The 27964-nt window shown below is 52.4% G+C and overlaps 1 protein-coding gene across 1 annotated transcript in view; it reads left to right on the plus strand.

Moving 5' to 3' along the window:
• The window catches only part of ANGPT4 (angiopoietin 4), a 48014-nt gene extending 20583 nt beyond the window's left edge, over positions 1-27431 (plus strand). The window contains exons 3-9 of the mRNA XM_067707724.1: positions 898-1019; positions 3774-4006; positions 7677-7792; positions 10659-10760; positions 12304-12470; positions 17534-17664; positions 18632-27431. Of these exons, the coding sequence (XP_067563825.1) occupies positions 898-1019; positions 3774-4006; positions 7677-7792; positions 10659-10760; positions 12304-12470; positions 17534-17664; positions 18632-18792 (1032 nt within the window). The 3' untranslated portion in view covers positions 18793-27431. The remainder of the gene's footprint in view (positions 1-897; positions 1020-3773; positions 4007-7676; positions 7793-10658; positions 10761-12303; positions 12471-17533; positions 17665-18631) is intronic.
• Positions 27432-27964: the final 533 nt, after the last annotated feature.

The raw sequence follows: 27964 nt of genomic DNA on the forward strand, positions 1-27964 counted from the left end.
GCGTGGAGCCTTACCCCCAAGAAGCTTCCTTTCTAATGAGCACCAAGAAAACAAACAGGATAAATAACATACGTGTGTGAGACGGTGGTAGCACTAGGGAGAAACTAGCATGGACGAGATCAGTGGGGAGTGTGTGCCGGGAGTGGCGGGAGGGGTGAGTTGCAAGTTTAGACAGTACGGCCAGGAAGGCACCACTGGGAGGGTAGGATTGGAGCCAGGCTTACTGGGAGAAACTTCCCGACCGGGAGAATGGTATCTGCAAAGGCCCAGGGGTGGAACGGTGCTGGCAAGCTCCAGGAGCATCAGGGAGGCCGGTATGGCTGGAGTGACCCAGGGAGACTAGTGGGCTCAGACAGGTGATGGGGGCAGATGGCATCACAGGGCTTCGCAGGCCACTGCCGTGTGAGGTGGGAGCCGCAGGGAGAGCATAGGGGCTGCTTTTTAAGTCTACCTCAGACTACCAAGCAGCCAAGGGCTGCAGGAAGCAAGGGCAGGAGCAGAGAGCCCTGTGAGTAGCCTGGCCCGGGCACGGCGGGAGATGGAGGCCGGGGCCTGAGTGGGGGCGGGGAAGCGCAGGGAAGTGGTCAGGTACCCATTTGGAAGGCGGAGCTGATGGGACCTGCTGATGGATTAGATATGGGGGGGTGGGTCAAAGTTGACCCCTGCTGGGGTCCGAGCAGCAGGAGGAATGGAACTGCCATGCAGTGACGGGGAAGAGTAAATTTAAGAAGCAGATCAAAAGCTCAGTTAGGGTCTGTGAGCGAGTGAGAAAATACTGAGAAGGTGGAAATAGGTCAGCAAGTTTCTGGAATGGCAGGGCCCAAGGTCAGGTGTTGTGGCTGCTGGCAGGGCTTACATGGGCCCCCACCTCCCCCCACCCCCCACTCGCCGGGGCAGGTCCTGAACCAGACATCGAGAATGGAGATCCAGCTTCTGGAGACGTCACTGTCCACCAACAAGCTGGAGAGGCAGCTGCTGCTGCAGGGCCACGAGCTCCACCGGCTGCAGGGCCACAACAGGTGGGCACTGGCACCCTGGCACTGGACAGGGACAAGGGCTGGGAGCAGGGCTGAGGGCCAGGGCCAGCTGGGACCCAAGTGGGCCTGAGACCAAGGGTGAGCACCAGAGCCAGCCAGGGTTGGGCTCGGGCTGGGGCCGAGGTCGGAAGTTGGACTTGGGCTAGTGCCTGGGCTGGGGGGTGGGGCCAGAGCTAGGAGCCTGGATTAAGACTGGAGTGAGGGGACACTTGGGGGACTAGGGCTGGAGCTAAAGCTGGGTCATGACCAGGGCTGGGGGAAAGACTGAAACCAGGGCTGGGGATCAGACTGAAGCCGAGAGTGAATGTGGACCCTGCGGCTGGCGGCCAGGCAGGCATGGGGCCTGGCTATCCCGTCCTGGGTGGGACAGGGGACAGGCATTTTCCTGGGGCTCAGGACACGCTGATTCTTTCTCTGTTCTTTCTATCTTTCCCTCTCTCTCTCCCTCTCTCTTTCTTCCCTTCTTTTCTTTCTTCCTTTATTTATTTCATAAATTTTTAACAGCTTTATTGAACTACCATTTACATACCATACAATTCCCCTGTACATTTTAATTTGATTTACTTATTTGCAAACAAATAAATCTGATCTCATCTACCGACTCTCCTTCCCAGAAGCAACCACAGTGACCAGTTTCTTTTCTGCATTAGCAGACAGTCTCTGCATTTATAAGCAAAGACACACAAGGGGAACACCCTTTAAATTACAAAGAAAGAAAGAGTCCTGGGGTACAGATAAGGCAGAGAGACATGGACCTCTGAAGCTGATTTCATCTTGGTTTCGAGCTGAGTAGAGAAAACACTGCCAAGGTCTGGCTGCTGGAGGAGGCACTGAAGCAGCCACAAGCCCTGTGTACAGGGCGAGATGTTACTGTTGCTCACATGGTGGGTCAAGATAAGGCATAAGGGGCTTCCCTGGTGGCGCAGTGGTTGAGGGTCTGCCTGCCGATGCAGGGGACACGGGTTCGTTCCCCGGTCCGGGAAGATCCCACATGTCGCAGAGCGGCTGGGTCCGTGAGCCATGGCCGCTGAGCTTGTGCGTCCGGAGCCTGTGCTCCGCAACAGGAGAGACCACAACAGTGAGAGGCCCGCGTACCACAAAAAAAAAAAAAAAAAAGAAAAGGCATAAAGGTCCTCCAGCTCCCTGTGACCTGAGGACCGTTAATGATAGTTTGTGTAATTTCTTATTCTTACTCTCCACCCTGAGGGGGGAAGGACTGGGACACTATCAATCACTCTGAATTGAATTACCAAGTGCCTAGAGACCAGTGAAGATGGAGGATATGATCAATAAGCTCTTGGCCCATGGAGACAGCTAAAATTCTAGAATCCAGTGTGCCCAAACTCTCTCTTTTCCTGCGGCATAATTTGGGGTCCAGGGAAAGTTCCTCCTGCCCTGGCTGGACTCATTTTCTTAGTCTGGAGAATGGGTTGGCATAGCCTCACGTATAGGAAAACATCTCCCTCCTACCCCTATCCCTCAGCCACCCACCCACCCACAGCAGAGGCAAATAGGTATGCACAGTCCCTTTTTAAACCCAAGTGAAGCAGACTACTCCTCGGCACGTTGGTTTTTTGTCTCGTTTTTTCAGTTATCCTAGAGATGGTTCCGTAACTGCATGACACACTTGCCCGTTCTTTCCTCCAGCTGCATAATGTTTCACTGTGTGGCTGTCCCCGCATTTATTTCCCAGTCCCCAGTTAATGGGTATTGAGGTTGTTCCAGTCTTTTACGATTCCAACCAGTGATGCTATGAATAACATTCCCATATCTTATTGCACACACATGTGAGCAAATCTCTAGGATAAAATGCCAAAAGTGCAAGAGCTGAGTCAAAAGCTTCTTTCTTTTTTAAGACTCTTTTTTTTTAAACTCATTACAAAAATGCCTCATGCTCATTAGACAGTCTTACTTATCAGACAATAGAGACCTGTGCAGAATGAAAGGGAAGGTCAGTCCCCTCCACCCACCCCTGCCTCTCCACCCCCATCTGCTCAAACCTGCTCTGCAGAAGTAACAGCACTTAGTGGATTTTCTTTCACATTCGCTAGAAACACAGGCGCCACTATGTCCTTCCACGTGTCCATCCACGCCTTTTCCTATAAGCTCCCCAGTATCCCTCTACATTTATATTAATACCTTTTTCTTTCTCTTTTAATTTCCCACATGTGGGGTTAGACTAGAGGTACTGATGCGCCAGGGCGCCCACTCCAAGTCCCCGGCATCTTTCCAATTCTGCGCAAATGCTCTCAGCCTCCTTCCCCTTCACCACTCCAGAACATTTCCAGGGACACCAGAACAGAACAGACTCAGCCAGTCCTGGCCGTTGGCATTTTGGCTGTTTTGTTTTTCCCTATTACAACCCATCCTCCAAAGGGCATTCATGCCCATGCTCCCTGGAGGTTATCTCTGGTAAGTGGACTGCTAGGTCAAAGGGCACGCATATTTGGGATTTGATAATGGCTACCAGGTTGCTGCTGTGTCCCTCCCACCCCACCCCTTTCCTCTACTGGACTCCAATCCATTTTACTCCAATGCCAGGTCTCTCTTTCCTCCCCTCCTCACTCTGTGCTATCTGTGGGCACGGACCTCCGGGCTGTGTAACCCTGGGCGGGACGCTACCGCTCTGAGCCTCAGTGCGGGTCTGAGTCTCACCCCCGGGCCCAGGGGAAAGCCCGCGAGTGTGACTGCAAGGTGGGGACGGCGGGTTCACGCCTGTGCGCCCCCGCCCCGCAGCGCGCTGGAGACGCGGGTGCAGGCCCTGGAGACGCAGCAGCAGGCGGAGCTGGCCAACCTCCGCGGCGAGAAGGAGCGGCTGCGGCGCCTGCTGGGCCGCCAAAGCGGCGCCCTCGCCGGCCTTGAGCGCAGCCTGCGCGCCGCCAGCAGCAACTCCAGCCTCCTGCAGCGCCAGCAGAGCCAGCTGCTGGAGTCGGTGCAGCGCCTGGTGCGCGTCGTGGCCCAGGGCCCGGGTGAGCAAAGGGGGCCCGCCAGGTGCGGGAGGAGGGGAGGAGAGGGGTGGGAGACCCCGCTTACCCTCCCGGTTCACGCCAGTCCTGGAAGCTACCTCGGGAAAGACCACCCCCCGCCCCCACCTATGAAACAGGAATAACACCAAACAGCAGTAATAATGGTGACGACAACAGTCCTAAGAGGACCCAATCCAGACTCTTGTCCCGACTCCACGTGTGACCTTGACCGGCGTTCGTTTCCCCATGCGTTTAATGGAGGTGATGATAATAAGAAGGATACCACCAGCCCAGACTGAGGAGTCCGGCGTCCAGGATCCACCCTCCATCCTCACTTGCTTGGGCTTGCCCCCCTCCCCAGGCCTCAGTTTCCCTATCTGCAGAATGGAGAGGTTGGACTCAATGCCTCCCAAGGACTTCTCTCACCCTAATGCCCCCTGCCCCTAAGCCCTAGAGGGCCAAACAGAAGTGGAGAGGCACCTGTGGCCCAGGCTTCTGAGAAAGGAGGACAATGGCCGGCCCCGCTCCCCAGCCCTCACTTCTAATGGGACCGACTTCAGTCACTCAGTTCCAGCTTCAATCACTCAGTCAACAAGCACTTACTGCGCCAGACCCGGTGCTGGTGCTGCGGATACAGCTGTGAACAGCAGAGTTCCACAACTGTCTCTTGCAAAAGATGCCCAACCCCCGTCTGTGGGTCTCTGAGGGAAGGAGGAGGAAATACATATTTGTTAAGTGCCTACTATGTGCTAGGTGCCCTGCTAGCAGTGTTCCTGAAGTTTCCAGAGGTTAAGAATCCGCCTGCCAATGCAGGGGACATGGGTTCGATCCCTGGTCCTCCGGGAAGATCCCACATGCCGTGGGGCAACTAAGCCCGTGCTGCAACCACTGAAGCCCACGCGCCTAGAGCCCGTGCTCCACAGTAAGAGAAGCCACCGCAATGAGAAGCCCACGCCCCACAAGGAAGAGTAGCCCCCGCTCGCCACAACTAGAGAAAGCCCGCGCGCAGCGACGAAGACCCAACGCAGCCAAAAAAAACCAAAAAGCAATAGTGATGGATTCCAGACACTATGGGTGGCAGCGATTTAGAGACAGAGGATGGCACCATGGCTCCATCTAAGTTGGGCAGGTCCCACCAGATAGGGGTGTGAGGCCTGAGGTGGCCACAGGCAAGAGAGGTGAACACCTTCCAAACCATGAGATTAGGAGTGACCCGAACCCATCACTGGCTTGTGCATAGAGCCGTAGCAATGAGGCTGCCTAAATTAATCCTGTAGCAAAGGCACGGGGCCTGGGCCCAACACTTCTCCCCACAGGCTCACCGCTAACTCTGTCCCCAGCTGTGGCCCAATGTCTGCTCACCAGTCTGGGTGAGAGGTTGTATAGGGGACTTTGCCTCAGGCCCCCTTTGACCAAACGCCTGTCCTGCCCTACTGTCACCAGGGAGAGGCGCTACGGGTTGTTTCTCCCTACTGTCTAGATGGAGAAACTGGAGGAAGATTAGTCACCAGGTGTAGAACAGAAGATTGGATGGAGACGGGCACAGGAACCAGGCATCCATGAAGGCCAGCAGGAAGCCTGCACCCCCTCTCTGCACAGCTTTGTCCTAGGCAGGTGGAGGCTGGCAAGGGGTGGAGAACTCAGGGCATTCAGAAGGTTAGAAGGACGGGGACACAGGTAGAAAAGACCTAACCCATGCATGGCATCAGAAGCAGCATTCGTTAACGAAGTCTGTTTGTCCAACCTTGTATGGGCTCAGTGGTGGAGACCCAAGGGGAGGTGGGTAGTAGGAAAGGTACTGGCTCTCCAGTCAAATGGACCAGAGTTCAAGCTCTGGCTCCTTCACTTACTAGCACTGGCACTTTGCACAGGTCATTTAACATCTCAGAGCCTTGACTTTCCTCACCTATAAAATGGGAATAATAGCTCCTATCTCTCAGAGCTCTGGCACAGAGCATCAGATGAGTTCATACACTCGAAGGGGCTGAGCTTGGTGCCTAGGGCCAAAAGGGGGTGAAGCTGGTGCAAAGATTAAGCGGGGTCCAGGCTGAGGCCAGACTATGTTGCATGGCAATACTGGTCCATCCTTGCTCTTATGCTCCCTGAAAATACTTTTCCTGGCCCCAGGCTGCCCATGACAGTACCTGGCTAAGAAACACTACAATGCATGGTGGGTATTTCACTTTTATTGCTATGATTGTCGTTAAGGCTATTGTTGTTGACTAAGGAAAACAATAGTGGACAGACCCTGAGAAGAGTGGCTGGAAATCTGAGGCCAACTCCTAGCTCTGCCCTTGCCTAGCTGGGAAAGTTGGGCCTGTCCCAGCTCGCCTCTAGGCCAGCAACCTACCAGGCTTGGCTAGACTCCAGTTCCCCAGGGACCAGGGGGCTGGCAGACGGAGCCGTGGAGACCCTGCCCAGGGAATGTTTGTGCACAGACTGGGATGGATTTGGGGCCTTTGTCCCTTCGTTTGTGATCTGGGAATAACAGCCTCATTTCAACAGGGCCTCAGCTCCAGGACCCAGGATCCAGGTTCAAGAATGAGGCCAAAACAGGAAGTCCCACCCCTTGGTAGCTTCCTGGTTCCTCACTGGTCAGGATACCTATCCATCTGGAACTTTAGCCCTATCCTTGGATACCCACCTACCCACAGATTGGTTTCTGGTGGAATCATAGCCCAAACCTCTAATTGGATCCCAAAAAAGGAGCCAGAGAGGGTGTTTGAAACCTCTGTAGTTTATTTACCAACAGTCACTTTTTTCAGGTTAAGCCTGAAGGCCTCCAGGGCCCTGGTGGGATTTGGCCATTAAATTAATATTCTCCCTTAAGGCCAGAGGTCAGCTCCCAGGGAGGGCATAATGAGGGGGACCCACCTAAGAGCTGCAGGGATATCCAGCTGGTAGAGTGGGCTGTGGAGGGGACCCTGGGTCTCCTACCCGAGAGAGCTCCAAGGACAAATCCCCCCTAAGACCTGGAGAGAGGGAAAGCCCTGCCCAACCCCTCCCACCCGACCCAGCTGTGTGGCCTTGAGCCAGTTACCTCACTTTTGGGCCTCAGTTTCCTAGTCTGTGAAATGCGGAAGTACCTCAGTGGAGTTCAAGCCCCAATTACCTGTCCTGGAAGACTCTAGCAGCCTCATCTCTGCCCTTCCTGCTTTGAGTCTCATCCCCTCCAATCTCTGTTCTATCCTCTGGCCAGAGGGCTCTTCTTCTGCACAGTCTGGGCTCCTCAGCCTGGCATTCAAGGCTGAAATCTCAGCCTCATCTCTCCTTCCTTAATGTTGCTCTCTGGTCCATCAAACAGCCAGAGCTCCCTCTGGCCTTAGCTCCGGATTTGGGTGGGAGTCATCTCCTCTTTGTGGCCTTAGCCAAATTCCCCTCACCTCACCCCGATCCCTGCACACACAGGACTCTTCCCGCCTTGGAGCCCGTGCATATGCTGTTCCCTCTGCCTGAGACACTCGCCCCTTCTCCACCTGGGAGGCCTCTGCTCCTCCTCCAGGTCCCAGCTCACTGTCAGCTCCTCTACGAAACCTTCCAGGGTCCACTACCTCTCCCTATCCCCAACGCCTCCCAGCCCAGAACCTGGCACAGAGCAGATGGGAGTGCCCACCTGACCCCTTCCCTCTCTCCTGAGCTCACTTCCAATTGTTTTTACCTTGTCCCATTGCAGCCTCCATGAGGGCAGCTGAGCAGGTGTTCCAGGACTGTGCAGAGATCCAGCGCTCCGGAGCCAATGCCAGTGGCATCTACACCATCCATGTGGCCAATGTGACAGAGCCCAGAAAGGTTAGGGGGTTCCCGGAGGGCTGAGGCTGTCAGAGGGTGCTGAGCCAGAAGACTCGCAGACAACCCTCCACCCCACCCCGCCCTGCCCCCACCAACGTCACCTCCAGGTCTTGTCCAACAGCTGAGATTCCAGAGAAGGTGGGGGTGACCCTACCCTCTGGAGCCCCCACGCATTCAGGGATCAGATCATGCGGTTAAAGCAGAAGTTCCCAAAGCTGGCAATGCATCCTTCTCCAGCATGTTTTCCTGGGATGCTTTTAAGTTGGAATAGCAATAAATGGTTCTGTGTTGGCTCAGATAATGCTGGCTGGTACAGCAAACAAACCTGCAAGAACTTCAGTTCCAGGGGCTTAACACAAAGAAGTTTATTTCTAGTCTACCTACAGTCCAGCTGAAGGTAGGTGTGGGAGCTTGCTTTATGTGGGAAATTAGAGACTGGGGCCGATGGAAGCTCCACCGTCTTCAGTGAGTGGCTCCCAAGCTTACCCAGAACTTTGAGGCCCAGTTATCAGATGTGTGGGGGGAGGGCAGTCAAGGGAAAATGTGGATGTCAGGAGGGAGGGTTTGGGGGCCAGGCCCAGAAGTGGAAGAGTTTGGAGAACAACTAGCCAGTCTTCCCACTTCATATTCCCTTTTCAGTTTTCTTTCAACCCAGCTGAATATATCAAGGAGGATGGCTCAGATTATCTTCAACAGTTCTCACAGACCTGCTAAATCCCCCTTTTAACAAAGAGAGATCAGGCCCTCAATCTTTAGCTAGAATTTTCTAACACTATTTTGTTTTCATTATATATATTTTTACAATTATCTGAATAAAAGCAAGTGTTACTAATTTTCCCTCTATGGTACTAATAAGATTTCCTTTTAAGATGCATTTAGTCTGAGTATTTATTTAAGTAAAAAAAAAAAGACACCATTTTTTTTAACATCTTTATTGGAGTATAATTGCTTTACAATGGTGTGTTAGTTTCTGCTGTATAACACAGTGAATCAGCTATACATATACATACATCCCCATATCTCCTCCCTCTTGCGTCTCCCTCCCACCCTCCCTATCTCACCCCTCTAGGTGGTCACAAAGCACCAAGCTGATCTCCTTGTGCTATGCAGCTGCTTCCCACTAGCTATCTATTTTACATTTGGTAGTGTATATATGTCCATGCCACTCTCTCACTTCGTCCCAGCTTACCCTTCCCACTCCCCGTATCCTCAAGTCCATTCTCTATGAAAGATACCAGTTTTTTTTTTTTGTTTTTGTTTTTGTTTTTTTTTTTGGCGGTACGCGGGCCTCTCACTGTTGTGGCCTCTCCCGTTGCGGAGCACAGGCTCCGGACGCGCAGGCTCAGTGGCCATGGCTCACGGGCCCAGCTGCTCCGTGGCATGTGGGATCTTCCCGGATCGGGGCAGGAACCCATGTCCCCTGCATCAGCAGGCAGACTCTCAACCCCTGCGCCACCAGAGAAGCCCGAAAGATACCAGTTTTAAAGTAAATATTTTATATGAAATTAGTTCAGCTATGGTGGAATTTGGGAAGGCGTGAATAACTAAAATTTGGGAACACTGATAGAGAGGGAAGAGCTGGCCTGGGAGGCAAGAGATCTGGGCTCAAACCTCAGCTTTACTTTTGACTCATTTGCCTTGAGCAAGTCCCTTCCCTTCTCTGGGCCTCAGTTTCCCTTCCTGCAACTTCTGCTACCCTCACAACAGATGCCACTGTCTTCTCTCCCTGAGCAGACCTTCACCATCTCAGAGCCTTTACTCCTGCTCCCTCCACTGGAAACACTATTCCCACTGATCTCTGTCTGGCAGGCATATCATCATCCAAAGCCTTGTTCCAATGCCACCTCCCCTGGGAAGCTTTCCAGGATTGCCCCATGACTCCTTCTTGGGAACTCTCTTTGTAGCTGCCCAAATGTTCCTATTCAATAGTCTGCTAGCCCTATCAGACCTAGCCCTATCAGTCTGCTAGCCTCCTCCAGACCAAGCCAGCCCTGGGGGTTAATTTATCTCTGATTTGTCTCTGATGCACCTAGTACAGGGGCAGGCACCAAGTGTTTCCTCATCAGACATTGAAATGTACTGAGCTGGCTGGAAAAAATAATATGTGAACAAAAGTTAAACTGAAAGATGTGATTGTGGTGGATGGTAAGCTGTTTGAAAGAAAGAATCATTCTGTCTTATCCATATTGGCATTCCCCATGCCTTGAATGGAACCTGGCACCTAGTAAATGCTCAGAAAACATTTATGTGCTGAATGTAATAACATTTCCTTTTTCTTTTTTGTATTTTGGCCATGCCGCCCGGCATGCAGGATGGTTTCCCAACCAGGGATCGAACCTGGGCTTCCACAATGAAAGCACAGAATCCTAACCATTAGGCCACCAGGGAACCCCTGTAATAACATTTCCTGAGTCTACACCATGTGCCAAGCACTTTACATCTCTTGGCATTTAATTCTTACAGCAACCCTGCAATAATAGCGAGTGAAAGGCCTCCACTTACTGAGTTCCTAGTATGTTATGTGCCAGGCTCCGTTCTTTTGGTGGATGACTCATCTCATTTAATTTTCACAACAATCCCAGTGTGCAGATGAGAAACTGAGGCACAAAAAGGTTAAGGTATTAACATCCCCATTTTACAACTGAGGAAAAGAAGGCTCCGGGAGGACATCACTTGCCCACCGTTTCAGACAAATGAAGACAACGGGTGGGGGATTCGGACCTGGATCCTTGGGAGGCCCTGGACCACCAAGCTCACCTGTTGCTCTGTGAGGTTCTGTCAGCCAAATCACCCTCGGGCTGGCCCAGACCTGGCTTCTGGCTGCCTCCTGGGGCTTCCAACTTCCCGCCTCCCCAATTTCCTCCAGGTATTCTGTGACATGGAGGCCAGTGGAGGTGGGTGGACCCTCATCCAGCGCCGTGAGAATGGCAGCATGAATTTCCAACGGAACTGGAAGGATTACAAACAGGTAACATTTCTGCCCTGGGGAGGAGCTTGTTAGCCCTGAAACCTGGGGCAGGAAGTGGGTTGTGGGCAGGGGTCTGGTTTGCCCCCAACCCTTCTCAGAAAATAACTCAGCCCACCTAAACCAACTGCCTTCAAAGAGATTTGGCCAGTGCAAGTATGCTATCGGGGACTCCATCACCCGAAATTGAACCCTCTTTTTGCAAGTCCTGACATATATCCTAAGAATGAAAGTTTAAGTTTTATTTTGTTTTAATTTTTGGAAAAGATAATACATATACCTTGCTAAAAATTTTTAAAGAATACAAAAAAGGGAAGAGAAAAAAGTGATCTCCGCTGCTCACCCCTGGCTGCATTGCTTAAATGAATGTCTTTGCCTTAGCACACATACATGACTACATCTGCAGGAGAGATTTTTTTAATTCAGAATTGCTGGCTTACTCACCCCTGGCTGCATCGCTTAAATGAATGTCTTTGTCTTAGCACACATACATGACTACATCTGCAGGAGAGATGTTTTAAATTCAGAATTGCTGGCTTAAAGACCCCATGCATTTTACAAGACGAGGAATAGTGCCTGATCGTCTTTCAATTTTTTAATTAAATTTTGGATAAAGGATTTTTGGCAAGCTGACTCAAAAGCTCTTAAAGTTTTTAAGAGCAAAAGAAATAGAAAAAGCTACACAGAAATACAATACTATTTTTTGTGTGTCTGCTTGCTGTTCATTTGATAAATACTTTTTAAAAAGCACCAAATTAATCTATGACTGTTCTTGAACCAATTGGGTTTTAAAGAATCACTCAAATGGCAAAGAGAAAGAGGGTGCTCAGAAGCAGAAATACGCAAAAGACTGCTGGATATTAACCATTAGGCTAATAAGGGGTACAGCATGACTAAAATGGGGAGTGGGGCTTAGGTGTGCCCTGTCCTCGGTGCTGAATTATTGTTCTGCCCAAGGGCATTGGTCACGTGTCACTCTGGGACACTGGTGACTCCCAATGCTCTTAGCGTTACATTCCTATGTCACTGAAATTTTGCAGTGGCTGCCATGTCACTGAACAATGTTGGCTCTACCACTTATGCAGCTGATTTAATTTTTTAATTGAGCTGTAATATTCATGTAGCTAAGTGCACAAATCTGAAGTGTAAGACTCAGTGAATTTTCACATATGTATTCACCCATGTGACCACCATTCAAAGCTAGATACACAACACTTCCAGCACCCCAGAAACCCTCCTTGTGTCCCCTCCAAGTCAAGACTCCCCTAAAGGTAGTAGCTATTCTGACTCCTACCACCACAGACTTCTGTTTTTTTGCCTGTTCTTGAACTTCATAGATTTCAATTATGATTCATGTGATTTCAATTATTTTTAACAGGCTTTTACATTCACAAAAGTCTTAGTCTTTTTGCTCTAGGAGTTGGGGAGCTCCTAGCAAAATGGTTTTGGGTAAGTGTCCCCAGAGCCCGGCCCAGCCCAGCTCCTTAAGCAGAGGTGTAGCCTTCCTCCTCGGCATGTAGCCTACCCCCATTCTCCTCTTCCCCAGGGCTTTGGCAACCCAGCCGGGGAGCACTGGTTAGGTAACGAGGTGGTGCACCAGCTCACCAGCAGGGCAGCGTACTCTCTGCGCGTGGAGCTGCAAGATTGGGAAGGCAACGAGGCCTACGCCCAGTATGAGCATTTCCAGCTGGGCAGCGAGGGGCAGCTGTACAGGTGGGCTTGGGGCCCAGGCTCATGGGTGGGCTGGGAGCCCTGGGCTAGTGGCCACAGAGTATGAACCAGCGGTCAGTCCCTGGGCGTCTCCAGTTCCTGCCATCTGTCCCCCGTTTGGGCGCACGTCATGGGATCTGGAGACGGCTGGTTAGCACTCAGCACATCCTGGCCACTGGGTGGGGTGGAGAGAATGTCGCTGACACTGCCATGCCAGGAACAGGAAGGGGCCTTCCAAGGTCAGTCACCCCGAGGCAATCATTTCACAGAGGCCCAGAAGTGGGGAGGTGACTTTCCCAGCCTGTCCTATGCTGTGGGGTGAGGTGGAAATTTCAGGCTGGGAATCAGGGGAACTGGGCTCATTCTGGCTCTGCTCCAGCTCAGTGTGTGAACTCAGGCAAGTCAAGTGGGCTTCTCTGTACCTCTGCTTCTTAACCACAGGATGGGCTTAAATATGAGCCCACTAGAAAATCATCATGGTCTCTCACCCCTCCCTCAGCCTGGTTCTTGGCTCTGTTCAGGAAAAGGAATGAACATTTCTTGAGCACCTATTATGTTCCAGGCAAATGACTCCATTTAATCCTCCCCACAACCTTCTGAGGTAAGCATTGTTGTACCTGCTTTAGCGATGTGGGAACTGAGACACAGAGCTTAAGTCCCCTGCCCAAAGTTACAAAACAGGTAGGGCCTGGTTCTGAATTCAGTTTTGCTGCCAAAACTCATGGTGTTTCTCCTACATGATGTTACGTCTCTCAGAAACTCAAGGATCTTAAAGATAAGCTAGCTTGGAACCAGGACAGAATTGAATTCATAGACTCATGCTCTAGGGCCGCAAAGGACCTCACATGTCATCTGGTTCTTCACATGATGCTAGAATCTCCTCCACAGCCACATTCATCATCCAGCCATGCTGGAATGCCTTCACTGATGGGAGGTCACTTCCTCCCAAAGAATCTCTGATGACTCTCTGTCCGCCTGCATTGTATGCCTAATTCCACCTCTGAGGGCTTCCCGGTGATGGGTCCCCAACCCCTCTAGTAAATGCCCCTGGTTCCTCCAGCTAGCTGGTTCTGACATCCCCTCTGTGGGACCCAACCCAGTCTGATAATGTTCCTCCTTCAAGTGCAATGTCTAGAGCTGAATGAAACATCCCCGGCTCTGGGCTAGGCGGGGCCCAGCTGGATGCCTCCGACTCCCTAAGCGGAACAGTGAGTAGCCACAACGTCCTGCTGACTCCTCTTTAAGCTGCTGACCACCAAAGCCAAGGCTTAAATCCTGACTTCATCCCTCTCTCCCTGAGCGACCCTGAGCAAGTCCCTTCACCTTCTCATCTGCAAAATGGGGGCCATAGGTGTGCCTACCTCATCTGAAGTGTTGTGAAGCTTGAATGAGATACCACACGTAGAGCATTAGTGCTGGCACTTAGTATATGTTCAGCAAATTATATTATAACATTATAATTACTGTCCCCAAGCCAGCCCTTCACACACTTGGCTGGACTGCTCTGGGCAAGCTCACTGCTGTTCCCATCTCCAGTGCCTGGGACATGGTAAGTGCATAACAGGAAGCTGGGGGAGCCTCCCTTTCCTACACAAGTAACAGTTAAACCTCAGCTCCATGACCCAATTCTTGGGCAGCAGCTTCTGTGGCCCTAAGTCCAGGATCTGCCACTTTTCTTGCGCAAGAAACATCGGGAAAAGTATCTCATTGTGCTAAAGGACGTGGCCCTGGAGCCGGCTTGCCTGGGTGCGAACCCTGACTCTATCACTCGTTGGATTCATGGCCTTAGACAAGTTACTTACCTCTCTGTGCCTCAGTCTCCTCATCTGTAAAATATAGTATCTGTGTCATAATTGAGATGATCTGCAGGAAACGCACAGCATGTGGTAAGTGTTACATAAATTTTAGAGATATACAAACGATATATTCAACGACAGAAATATAATATTTCTGCATCTATGTATATCTCAATTATTTATGTCCATTTATACAAGCATGTACATGTATGTTACATTTGGAACCCCTTGCTGTGCTCCCCTCTGTGAATCTGATGCGCTCCCTCTGGCTTTTTATCTGAGACATGGAGAGCTCCCTGCCCATGGTTCCAGACTGTTATGCTCAGGTTTCAAAGGGCCCACATCTATGTGACCCTTTGCAGAGCCCTAAATAATAATAATGATATATTGAACACTTGCTCTGTGCCAGGCATGGGCTGGTTCTGGTCATTTGTGGAAGAATCAGACCTGCGCTCTACCCCTCAAAGTTGTTCACAGTCCAGCGTGTCGTGTGTGTCTGAGGGTGAGTGTGTCCACAAGCAAACCCACACCCCCAAGAAGACAGGAGCTGCCTAAGGGGAAAGCACAAGGGCATAGAGATGCTTGCGCTATCGGGGAGGGCTCCCTGGAGGAGGTGGTGCCTATGAAGAGTAGGCATTCTGCAGACAGAGAGAGGATAGAAAGGGCTCCTCAGGCAGCAGGGAGATTCTGAAAAGAAGGCAGAAAGAAGAGTTGACATGCAGCTGGCCACAGAAACCCCAAACCTGAGCAAGGCTCTTTCAAGCGCTCCGGGGATCGTAAGGAATAGGCCCTGCTCATTCAGGAAAAGCCTGGAAGATCCTGGAAAACACATAGGGACCTGGAAACTGCCAGAGGAGGGCTAAGAGGAGAGTGACAGAAACAGGTGCCGTCCCTGGGTCCCCACCGTACAGCGTCAGCTGCCTGGTGAGGTGGGGTGGATCCCCATAGGGAAGCCTAGAGGTGGCGAAACCTGGGCAGGCAGAAGCTGGAGCGTGGGCATCGGGGTGGGAGGGGCACCCTTATTTGTCAGACACAATAATGGGAACCCTCTGGAGCCCAGCTGGGGTGCATGCATAAGACTGCAGAGAAGCGGCCCACGGAGCGGGATGGGGGAGGCACAGACAAGACACAGGCACAGGCCTTCCAGAGGTGCCCACACACCCAGACCCAGCAACAAGCACCAGATACACACAGAGATATACAGGGACACGCACAGACGCACATGCACATGTACCCCTGGGGTACACACTTGAACCTTCAGGGCACAGACTCACACAAGTGCCACAGCCACACAAACAAGCACAGACACACACCCAGGCACGTGTGCAAACATGCCTCAGAGAAGCCCTCTCAGGTAAACACGCACACAATCTCGGGCACAAAGACATATTCCAGAGCGCACACTCAGACCCACCATAGAGATTGCCACACAAACTTAAACGCACACATGAACACGCAGGCACAGAGACTTGTATCCGGATGCTCACGGCCTCAGACACAGACTCACGCACCTCGTGTGTCTCAATTGGGGGTGTCCAAGGACTCGTGTGTATGTTTGTGTTCCCCAGACCTGAGCCATGATTACGTCCAAAGTGCATCTGAGCAATGGGTCAACTGGGGCTTCCCGGCTCATGACTTGAGGGTCCCTTAGAGATCACAGATCCCCCTTCTGGCTCCCAGAGAGGAGGGGAAGGGAGGCTGAGGACTTGGGGCCAGTGTTGCCGCAGTGACCCCATGAGATCATTCGGCTTTGTCCAGCACTGATTCCACACAGCCCCAGACTAAAGGTGACCCCAAACTTTAGCCTGAGTCCCGAGCCTGGCCTTGAACTGACATGACTGAGCCCTCAAATGGAGCCCTCAATGGCCACAAGGAGAAGCTGGGACCATATGAGCGGGTGGGCCGGCCAGCCTGTCCCCACCCCAGGGAGCCCCTGGCCAGGTGGGCCTCTTGGCGGGGGATTTGCAATGCCACTCATGCAAGCCCAGGGTGGCATATTTAGGGGCACAGTTAAGGCTTCACGGCTGGCCACCCTGAGCCAGCCCTGCCCTCACCACAGACAGAGAACACAGGTGGTAGATGCAGGGACTGAGGTGGCCTCATGCCCAGGCCCCACATTTCCTCTGGATCCCAATGGGGGCATCTCGCAGGCCCTGCCCTGGGGAGCCAGGGCTTCCCCGAGCTGCCCCGGCTGCATCTGGTGTCCACTTGCCTCCACCCGTAGGATCTTCTGTTGCTCCCAAACTGGCTCCCGCCTCAGCTGCCAGTGCAGCCCCTGCCCTGCTACAAGCCCCCAACACTCTCTCCTGCCAGGCTCAGTGGAAGCCTGTGCCAGCCATGCACACGGGCTGGGAACACGGGGACAGGATGGGACGAGTCCACAAGCACCGAACGTGCCAGGCACTTACTGTGTGCCAGTGCTGCCCTGCACCTGTCACACGCCGAGGTCACCCCATCACCATGACGGTTAATATACTATCGTTACCGTCTTAACAGATGAAGAAACTGAAGCTGAGAGGCGAAGCAATCTGCCCAAGGCCACACAGCTGACGAGCGGCACAGCGGGGATTTGAATCCAGGCGTTTTACCCCCAGAACTTGTGGTCGTAATCACCACAAAGGCCTGGATGTGCCCGCCAGGGCCTCATAGCCTGACCGAGAAATAGAAACCCTGCCCAGCTGGCTGCAGGGGTGGAGGTCACAGGGCTGGGGGTGCCTCAGGGCCCTGATCCATGTGGGCTGCTGTGGTCAAGGAAGGCTTCCCGGAGGGCGTGGGTGGGCGTGAGGTGTGATAGGGCTGGGGTTGCCGGATGGTCAGCTGGGAAGGTGATGCACACAGCTCCCGAGTCAGGCCAGATGGGGCTGGGATCTGTCTCTCACCCTCATTTGTTCTGAGATCTCAGGCAGGCTCCTGGGACTCTTGGGAGCTCTGTTTCCTCGTCTGTAAAATGGGAATACTAAGGTATTTTGAGGATTAAATCAGAATGAATAACCCATGTAAAGTGCTTTAAACAATGCCTGGCACATAGTAGATGTTCAAAAAAATGTTAGCCGTGGTCCTCATTATTATTGTCACGATCATTCTCACCACTGGCCAAGACTCAGGTTCAGCCAGCTGAGGGAGGCCTGGCACGGGGTGGGCACTCTGTCCCTGCAGGCAGCAGACAGGGAGGGAAGATGCCTCAGCACAACTGGAGGGGAACCCCTTCCGCAACCACCCCCAACCTGACTCTGGGCCCCTCTCCCATCACCACCTCCGGGTGGCCTCCAGGCTTTCCCTGAGTGGGTACAGCGGCTCGGCGGGGCGCCAGAGCAGCCTGGTCCTGCAGGGCACCAACTTCAGCACCCGCGACGCAGACAACGACAACTGCCTCTGCAAGTGCGCCCAGATGCTGTCCGGAGGTGGGTGCAGGGCGGGGTGAAGCCCCACCTCCCCACAGGCACGCCTGGCTGAATACGCCCATCCCCTCCCCACTCGGGTCCTTGTGCAGCCAGGTGCCGTCAAGAAGTGGGTGCAGGTCAGGGTCTCGCTCACCCACGGGCTGGCCTGGCCGTGCCTTATCCATACGTTCCCCCCGACAGGCTCCTTGAGGTCCCCTCCAAGGTCTCACCTCCTCCTAAAGCTGGCATCACCAGTTCTCCTCTGAGACCTCTGAGAAGCACTGAGAGCGGGGCCCAGGGTGCACCCTAGGGGGGTACAATGCCTAATCTGCCCCAACCCCAGGCCTGAGACTTCCTCCCCAACCCTCCTCCCGGGCCAAGCAGGATCCGGAGGCGGGAGACCTGGGTGGAGGGCAGAGGGGCAGCTGCCCACCAACTCTGGCTTAGGCAGTGTTTTCTGTGGGGAGAGACATCAGAGAGTGGGACATGAGGAGTGAGAGACAGAATGGGAAGGACAGAGATCAGAGGAGACCTCCAGAGACACAGAGACAGGGACAGATGGAGACGAGAGAGACAGCAGGATGGACAGACAGAGTGCTGGGCACAGAGCTACACGGGGACAGAGGGAAGTACAGAGGGAGAGATGGAGAGAGAAGCGCAGACCACAGAAAGACAGATGGACAAAGTGTGTGAAAGACAGAGAGACCCAGAAAGGTAGGGTAAGGGAGAGCAAAGAGAGACAGAGAGATCAGAGAGAGACACAGAGAGACAGACATGAGTGCACTGCCTCTGGAGGCCCCATACTGAGCAGCGGGTCTGGGAGCCTCCCTCCCCCACCAGCCAATGCCCGTTCCCACCCAGCCCCGTCTCCAGCAAGCTGGCTTCCCAGAGGAGCCACCAGCCCTGATTCATCTTTGGGGTAGGAGGCTGCCCTCCCCCACTGGCTGGGCCCCCACATCCCCAGAGCCTCTAACTCCCCCTCCACCAGGATGGTGGTTTGATGCCTGCGGCCTCTCAAACCTCAATGGCATCTACTACCCGGCCCGCCACCACGTGCGCAAGCTCAACGGCATCCGCTGGCACTACTTCCAAGGCCCCAGCTACTCGCTGCGTTCTACTCGCATGATGGTGCGTCCCACAGACATCTAAGGAGCAGCCCGCCTGGAGGCTGGTCCCGCAGGAGGACCTGGATGTGGTATCCTCTGAACAAGCTGGACCCAAACACAGGACACAATGCCAGGACCTCGTCCTGGACACCCTGGGTCCCCTGAGCCAGCCCTCCTTACCCCAGGAGTCCAGAAGAGTCACCTCCCTCCCTTTTTCCCTCAAGTTGTGAAATGGTGGGTGTTTGGGGGTTCCTGCCTCTTCATTGTCCCTATTTCCTCTTCTCTCCTGCCTCCTGCAGGGCCCTCCGGCCAGCTTGAGGGTCGCAGTACCCTGGATGAGCTGAGAACAGATTTAACTGGGCTCCTCAAAGGAATACACGACTAGTGGTGGGATGTGAGGCAGGCGGAAAGGTATTTACAGGCGGGAAACTGCCCAGATGGAGGCCCAGAGTCTGTCCCTGGGTTGTTGGGAAGGCCATCTCTTGTTCCAAGCTTTCTCAGCCTTGAGATGTCCTTGAGCTTTCTGTTCAGGACTGAAGGAGCTGCATCCACCCTATAACGGGAGTTATTTCCACCCACATTGTCCACCACTCCTAGGCCCCAGCATCTAAAGCTCAGATGTGGTTTCTCAGGGGCTCCAGGAGATCTAAGAGGGATTCCTTTACCCCTTGAATGTCCTAGAATATATTCCAGAGAGAATAACTAGGACTCCCCTCTAAAAGTACCTGTGGTCAAGTGAGGGAGGGAAACACCAGGTTAAACCAACGTGAACCGGCATTCTTAGCTGCAGGCCTTGTCAGGGCCATTAGTGTGGTCATGTGCTTAGTGACTGCCCATGAAAGGGCTAGAGTAGGCAGCTTTCCCCAAATTTATTTATTTGAAAATGGGCCCTGATTATCCCAGAGCATCTCTCAGGGCTGCAGATACCCTTGGAAAAAGCTGGTCCTCGTATGTCATGAGCTGAAACCCCAGGTCACTATCCCCAGCCCCAGCTGCTTTCACCATTTCTAGCTACGAGGGCCACAGTGACATTCTCAGCCTCTAAAAACAACTGGAAGGAAACTTTGGGTTAAAACAGATACACCGTCGCTGAAGAAGGGTCTAGAACTAAGTCTCCTGTCTGTGCTCCAAGGCTTCTCTGTCCGTGGGAAGCCAGATCTCTGTCTGGGGGCTGCCCTCAGCACTCCGTGTGACCCCAGCTCATACCAGCTCAAGTTCAGGGGCTCTTGGGGCCCACTCTGCCTCGAACAGGACACCAAGAGCTGGGTCCAGATCCCTCCTGCCTCCAAGGCAGAGCCCCTAGCCTCCTCTTGCCTTGTCCAACAGCGATGCTGCAGCTAGGGCTCCATGGAGACTGGGCCTTTGCTGAGTCTGGGAGACCACGGGCTTCTCATGAACTTTTTTCAGAGAGGGGCCACAGCCACTCTGCCACCCAGTCCCATTACTGTGTCGCCCTCCTCAGACCTGATGAGGCCACCAAAGTCCTGTCGTCCTCAGCCAACACCCGGACCCAGCCCACGACCGACCTGCCCTACCGCCAGGTTGCACCTCTGTCTTCAGAAGGTTTTCTCCTGGATAGGGCTGCACGGTGGAAATGGGGCACCTTCATCCCACTGGGCTCTGCCCCCACCCCTGGGTCCCACCTCGGCCAATCCACTGATTAAACCCAGCACAGATTAATGCTGATCTCCTTCAGGGAAACCAAAGGATGTGGTTGCTAATGGTGACTTCAGGCAGGAGGGAAAAGTACTTAGGGGCAGGTGGCTGCCCAGGAGGCTGACACCGCCCTACCCAGCATTTGCTCGGCCAGCCTTTATTCAGTGTCTACGGTGTACAGTGTGGTGCTGTCGGCAGGACTTAGGAGTCAGACAGCCCTGCTGCAGCTCTTGAACTTGAAGCCAGTGGCTCAGCCTCTCAAGGCCTCAATCCTCTGGTCTGTGAAATGGAGATGGTGATATTCCCTCCTTGCTGTGATGGGGCAGGAGGAAATGAGACCTTGTATTGCAACTTCTTAACAGAGCCTGGCATGAAACAGGTGCCTAATAAATGTTAGTTCCCAAAGAGGTGCATGGGGTGGAGAAATCGGCCCCCTAGAGCATGCCACCCCTTCTTCTGGACCCAGGGAAGGTAAGCATTTTATTTTTGTATCTACAGCATTTATTTTTGTGCTACAAGTGTGTAGGCAATGCTGTGTGCCCCGGGAACAGAGCTCCTCTGGGTGGGGTGAAGTCCCAAATCCCTGTCTGCCCTCCAGTTGTCTGAGAAGACCAAGAAGCCGATTTGGGTAACGCTCACACACCTGTTCTTTAAAATATTCGTCCTTCCTTCTTACTTTCCTTCCTTCTCTGTGCCAGGACTCTCAAGTGTAAGGGATAGAAACCTTATCCTGAGGAATGGATTGACTCACATACAGGGAGTCTAGGGATGGATTCAGATGTGGTTAGATCCAGGTGCTCAAGTGATGTCCCTCCCCACCTCTCAGGCTTGCCCTCCACCATGCTGACCTCATTCTCAGTCACGTTCTCTCCTGAAAGATGGCTCCAGCAGCCCCAGGGTTGTGTCCTGCCTGCTCAGCATCCTTCAGACAGAAAGCTCCCCTGTCCCAGGGATTCCAGCAAAGGCAGGATTCCTTCCAGCCAGGACTGGTTCTGTGTCCATCCCTGTGCTTATCAGTGTGATTCTGGTTGACGAGACCTAGGTCACACTATCATGCCTGGAACCAGGGGGTGGAGTTAGTTCCCTCCAAGTAGTGTGGACTGGCCTTGGGGAAACTAAGGAGCCACTTTAGGAAGCAGGGATGCTGGGCAGGCAAGAACAGAGGTTCACTTTTTCTCTTTCCATCTCTCAGACTCCCATCTCTCTTATCTCCATCTCTGCCTCTTCTCCTAGCCTCCCTGCCCCCAAGGCCTGCCCCTCAGGCTCCAGCTAATCCCTGGTTTGCCCCAGACTATCAAGGACACTGCTGTGTTCTGCCCAGAGGTGTCAGACCCTGGTTCGCAGTACAGGCTCTGTCACTGGAGCAGAGCCCCTGCCCTCTCTAAGCCTCCAGTTCTCATCTGTGCTATAAGGATGGAGCACCCACAAACATCTAAAAGAGAGCAACGCTGACTCACCGTGGCGGCAGACATGAACAGCTAAAGGATTCTGGGTGCACAAGGCCCTAGGGGGCCTGGCTGGTGAGGTCTTGGCCTTGGGTGGGTCTCCTGGAGGCCACCGCTTGCAGGAACCGGCTTCTGAGATACCTACATCTGCAGGTTCCTATGTAGAATCCTTGTCCCCTCTCCCTGAATCAGACCAGCGTTCCCCCATTTTAGTAATGAAGAAATTAGAGCTCAGAGAGGGAAAGTTTCATCCGAGAGGCACAGCCAGTCACCACCTCCAGTGCACTTGCACCTATCAGCTGCCTCCCTCGTCCAGAGCTCTCTGGAGGCACCTTGGCACCGACCACAAAAATGCTGGAGTGGTGTCCCCTCCACCTATATCAAGGGCTGAAGGAACTTTCTGGAAAGTTTTCCAAGACTAATCTGTCTTTCCCACTGGCACCTGGTAGGTCCCGATGGAGCCAGGCAGGCAGAATGCATTCTTCCCACGATCTCTGCACGTTCGCAGCAAAGGCAGTTGCCACACTGGGGGAGAGAGTTCACTGAGCACAGCCTAGAGACAACAATCATGGATGGGGTAGGAGGTGGCCCTTTGCAGGGGGCAGGGGATAAGTCAGCATCAGGATGGTTTGTCCTGCTGGCTGGGTGATTTGATCCCTTTTTCCAGACTTCCCCCCCCCGCCCCCCCCAGTGTCCATCTGGGCCTTCACCTCTCTCACTGAAGATGCTTCGGAAAGCTAACAGTGTTGCCTTGGCAACAGCAGCATCAGCATCTTTTGATGGAGCAGCCCTTCTGTGAATGGAATCTGGTCCAGGCCACATCCAGCAAAAATGTGTTACTTTCTTGTGTTAGATTAACGTGTAATGTGGCCTGTGAGCTGCTGTTGCCTGTGTCCTGAGGGCAGGGAAGTCCAATGGCCTTTAACATCCAACACATTCCCACCCTCCCCTGTGGGACCTCTCTGAGCCTCACTTTCCACATCTGCACAATGCAGAGACTGTGCTCTAGTCATGGGGAAGTCGTGCAAATTCAGTGCAGTGGTGGACATCCAGGCCTGGCACATTCACTCATGTATTTATTCATTCATACACGTATTCATTCTTTCACATGGCAGGGACGTACTGAGGACCTGCCTGGGCCAAGGCCTGCCTCGGTGATGGGGAGGGAGCAGCAAACGAGAGAGACAGATGGCCAGTCCCGAAATCATAGAGCTTAACAGGCTAGAGGGAGAGACCCGCCAAAATAAAATTTAAAAAAAATTTTTTTATTTAACTAAATTAACTAATTAATATATTGTAAGTGAAGAAAATAAACAGGAGTTACAGATAAAAGATTTCAGAGGCAGGGTGATCAGGGAAGGACTCTCTGAAGAGGGACACTTAAATTGAGGACTAAAGGTGAGAAAGAGGCAGCCAGGTGAGGAGCTGGGGGAAGAGTAGGCCCACTGGAGGGAACAGCATGTGCAAAGGCCCTGAGGTAGTTGTGAGGAACCATAAGGAGGCTAGTGTGGGAGAGTGATGCCACTGAGCCAGTGAGCCAAGGGAGAGTGGTGGGAAGAGGTGCCCCCGACACCTATTTCGGAAATCAACTCCCCACCCCAGTGCCCACGAGGGACTGGATCCAGCACCACTCTGCCCGAGTTGCTGTGGAGCTGGGGCAAATTCCTGCCCCTCTCTAGACCTCAGTTTCCTAATCTGTAAAATTCAGGAGAGGGATCGCCTCTGTCTGAAAGTCATCCAGACCCTGGGTCTGACGTCTGTTGTGTCCACTGCCCTGAGCCTGTGCCACCAAGGGAGTCAGAAGGAGGAAGAGAAAATAAAAGTCTTGCCACTGGGCTAGACGGGAGTTAGGGGCCAGCCAGGGGCTTGTGTGGGGATAAGGGGCATTCACTGCATGGCTCCTCCGTGTTAGCTCTACACACACCACTTCGGAATCCTAGTGGGTTCTGTTATTGCCCCTGTTTTACAAATGTGGAAACTGAGGCTCAGAGAAGTAAAGTCCTTTGCCTGAGGTCACACAGTGAGTTCTGGTACAGGCCAAGCTGCTGTAGCAGAAAGACCCCAAAACTCAGTAAGTTAAATATTTCTCTTTTGTGTATGTCTGGAGTTGAGCCGTCTATGTATGGCAGAGCCACCCACCACCTCAGCTTCCTTCTCTGGGAGCAGGGCAAGCTGTACCCAAAGGTGACATTTCCCAGCTGGCAGGAAGGGAAGCAGGACATCCGGCACCGCTCCCCCTCCAGCGCCTGCCCTCTCACCCCAGCCTCATGTTTTGCCTGGAAGATCCCAGCAGCCTCCCAATAGAGCCCCATCTCCAGGTTTGCTCCCTCCTGGCCTACAGTCATGTCACTTCCCCTGCCTAGAGCCTTCAGCGGCTCCCAAGTACCCTGAGCTCAGCCTACAAGGAGGACTCCTCACCGCCTAGCTCAGCCCCTCTCCAGCTCCCCTCCTGCTGCAGGGGTTCTTAAACTGGAGTGCAGGTTTGGGCCTGAAGTATTCCTTCTGAAGAGAGGGTCCCAGATGGCCATCAGTTGTCCTGGAAGAACTGTCCATTTCCACTTGATCTTTATTGCCCTATGGAACAGAATGCAGGGCCCGGCATGCAGCAGCTGCTCTGTCTAAGTAACATGGTTCTTTGGTTCAGCCCTCTGGTTCTGTAGAGAGCTAGGTCAAAGTCCCACTTCTGCCCCTTTCGAGGATCATGCTGGAGCCTCCAAAGTCCACATGAAGGCTTAGTAAACTGTAAGGGCCCTCGTACTGGGCCTGTACATAGTAAGTTCTCTGTGATGTTATCTCTAATTATTTCTCTATGCCAGGCACCCCACGAAGAACTTCCCTTAGAATATCTGGGGAAGCCCTATAACGGCCGTATGGGATAGGTACTATTATCATCTCCCCCTTTTACAGATGGGGAAATGGAGGTCCAGAGAAGCCAAGATACTTGGCCAAAGTCACACAGTGAGGGGTTTCAGAGGTGGTTTTGGACCCAAATCACCTGCTCCAGAGTCTTATGTTCCCTGTGACCAAGATTAAAGGAAAATAAATACATAAGCAATTGCTGAGTCCAAGCTGACCAGTGCTTGGAACACACAGGAAGATAAAGGCCATTGAGTCCTCTGGGTCCTCCTGGGGCAGGGACGGGAGCTTCCTTCCTGCTTCTGACTTCCTGACTCCCCTGCCCTGGCTTCAGAACGTGACCACAGCTCCACGACCCCCCAACTCTTCTGCAAGTAGGACTTAGCTTTCTTGTCTACCTCCTCGGCCTTCTCGCCGCTCTGATCCCACCTCCGGCTGCACCCACGCACCCCTCCCACCCCGCCCACCAGGTCCTGGGCAGGAGAGGGTCACACTTGTCACTTCCAATCTGGGAAACAAGGGAGGGCTACGGGAGCCCTGGAAGCCCCCCTGGCTGGCTGAGGCCCCACCCCTCGGTCTGGGAGAGGTGTCAGGAACACAGTCACCCAGGCCTGGTTGTGTCCACAAGTCACAGGGGACTGGACCCTTCCCTCTCTGGGCTTTGCTATCCTCATCTGTAAAATGCGAGTGAGCAGCCCAGCCCTGCTTGCTTCACAGGGTTGCCATGGGACTCAAGTAAGATGGTCCCTTCCCTCAGCAAATGTTATTGAGTGCCTACGATGTGCCAGCAACTGTGCTAGGCTCTGTGGACACAGCCATGAACAAGACAGACAGACACCTGCTCTAAGGTGCCTTCAGTCTGGGGTGGGTGGGAGGAGACAGAAATTCAATAACCAAACAACGAAAAGCACAGTGACAGTGACAGGGGAACTATACAGTGCTATTGGAGCAAGGATATCAACTTAGGGGATGCGTCCTTGAAGGACGAGGAGGAGTTAGGTAAAGAGGAAAAAGAGGGTTCCAGGCAGAGGGAGCAGCATGTGCAAAGGCCCAGGGGCGGCTCAGGGAAAAGCTTGAGAACATTCAGGAAGGGGAAGGAAGAGGCCAGTGCTCTGAAAGAGGCAGAGGAGGCAGAGCCTTGGGTGCCAGACTGAGAAGAGGACACAAAGATGTGGTCTAAACCGAAGGAAGCCAGGGCCGTTGGGGAGCCCAGAGCCTATAGGCTTTGCCATTCTCCAATGTGAGCAATGAACCTTGAGCAAGTTACTTCCCCTCTCAGAGCCTGGGTTTTCACTCCCAGTGAAAGAGGGGTCCCAATACCTATTTCGCCAAGGCTTTTGAAGATTAGAGAAGATCTATCTACTGTACGTAAAAGACCCTATCCCAATGCAAAAGACTTCTCCGTAGATGATGACCACTGTTACTCTCAGTAGCAGCCCATGGCATTTCTGGGTCTTCCCATTCTTTCCTGTTTCTTGCACATCTGTCATCGCTAAAACTTGGTAGCCGACAAGTGGGAACGAACCCCAAAGGTTTTAAGAAAATTTTTGCACTGAGAAGAGCCAATCCATGCATTTGTTCTTTTTCCTGTCATTTGAGAAAGAACCCCAGGGTTCCACAGGAACCTACTTTGAGAACAATAACCCAACAGAACGGCAGAACCATAGAGGAGCATCTAACAAACGTGACATCTGTGCAACAGGTTCTGATGACTATAATAAAAGCCAAGGAGCATAGAATGTATTAGCCCCTAACGGGAAATACCAAAAGGAAATTGGATAAATAGTGGTAAATTCATACCATGGAAGGGTGTACTCACTGGGAAGGGGGACAAGGGCAGCTTTTAGGCTGCTAGGAATGTTTGTTTCTTGACCTGGGTGAGGGTTACACATGTGTTTAGTTTCATCAAGAATTCATCAAGCTGTACCTCTATGCATTTTTCTCTATGTATGTTTCTCTGTAGGTATGTTGGGGAGGGGAATTATACATGTACAAATACACTGTAAACGCAAAGAAGGCTGTTTAGAGAGGAATTTGGCAAGAGCTAACAAAATTGTGCATGCAGTTTACCCTTTGACACAGTAATCCTCGTTTCTAGGAATCTGCCCTAAGTATACATAAGCTATGCACAAAGTTATTCATTGCAGCTTCATTTGTATTAACAAAAGATTGGAATCAACGCGAGTGAATAAACTAGGATACATTTATTACTGCATATCAAACTACCCTAATCTCTGGTGAAACATAACAACCATGTGTTTTATTTTGTTCATGGATTCTGTAGATCAGGAACTCAGACAGGGTACTGCAGGGATGGCTTGTCTCTACTCCATGAAGGCTGGGTCTCAGCTGGAAGACCCAGGTGGATGGAGGTGTCTGGAAGTTGAGGTGGGGCTGGGGGAGGGCTAGGAGAGGTAGGAGTGGAATCATCTGAAGGCTGTATTTCTGTCACCTGTGCTGGGATGCCCCAAAGGCTGGACTTGGGCAGGACTGTTGACTGGAGCACCTACACGTGCCCTTTCCATATGGCTTGGGCTTGCTCCCAGCACGGCAGCTGCATTCTGAGAGGAAGCGTCCTGACAGCAAGCTTTCCAAACCGGGCCAACAACATAATTTGCAGGGCCCAATGCAAAATGAAAATGCGGGCCCCCTTGTTCAAAAAGTAGGAAAAACGTGCCAGTAGGAGCATTGAAGTATAAAGCTGTTTCCTCTCTTCTAGTCTCTCTCAACTTGTCATGGTGTTTTTTATTTACTACTAAATGTTGTTCTAAGAAAAATTAATTTTAAATTATTAGCATGAATTTTACCATTCATGTTTATATTGTGCAATGACAGTTTTAAATGCAATCTAAGAGCATTTAACTCATATGTGGAATCACTGAAACTACACCGTTGGTATTGCATAGCTCATACATTCTTACCAGGACAGTGGAAATGTTGCACCAAACCAACTGAATTGCTTTTATTTCACTTCTTGATATTCACACATTTTACCGACACTCCCTACTTCCTACTTACTAATGAATGAGGAAGGCTGAAAGGAAAGGGAAGTATGAGGTGTCCTATGTTTCCCCTTCCTTCTATGTTATCATTTTCAGTGTAAGTGATTGGCTAAAACAGGGAAGTATCATGACTAAGAAAGGATATGTTAAGTTTCCTTGATTGTCCTTGTTTCTTGGAAGGCCATTACCTTTTTTCTGGGACCTAAGAAACTTCTAGTTTGAACAGAAAGCGTGGCCTCTTTGGTGCCCCTCCTTA

Source organism: Pseudorca crassidens, chromosome 15, assembly GCF_039906515.1.
Source record: "Pseudorca crassidens isolate mPseCra1 chromosome 15, mPseCra1.hap1, whole genome shotgun sequence".
Taxonomy (NCBI): domain Eukaryota; kingdom Metazoa; phylum Chordata; class Mammalia; order Artiodactyla; family Delphinidae; genus Pseudorca; species Pseudorca crassidens.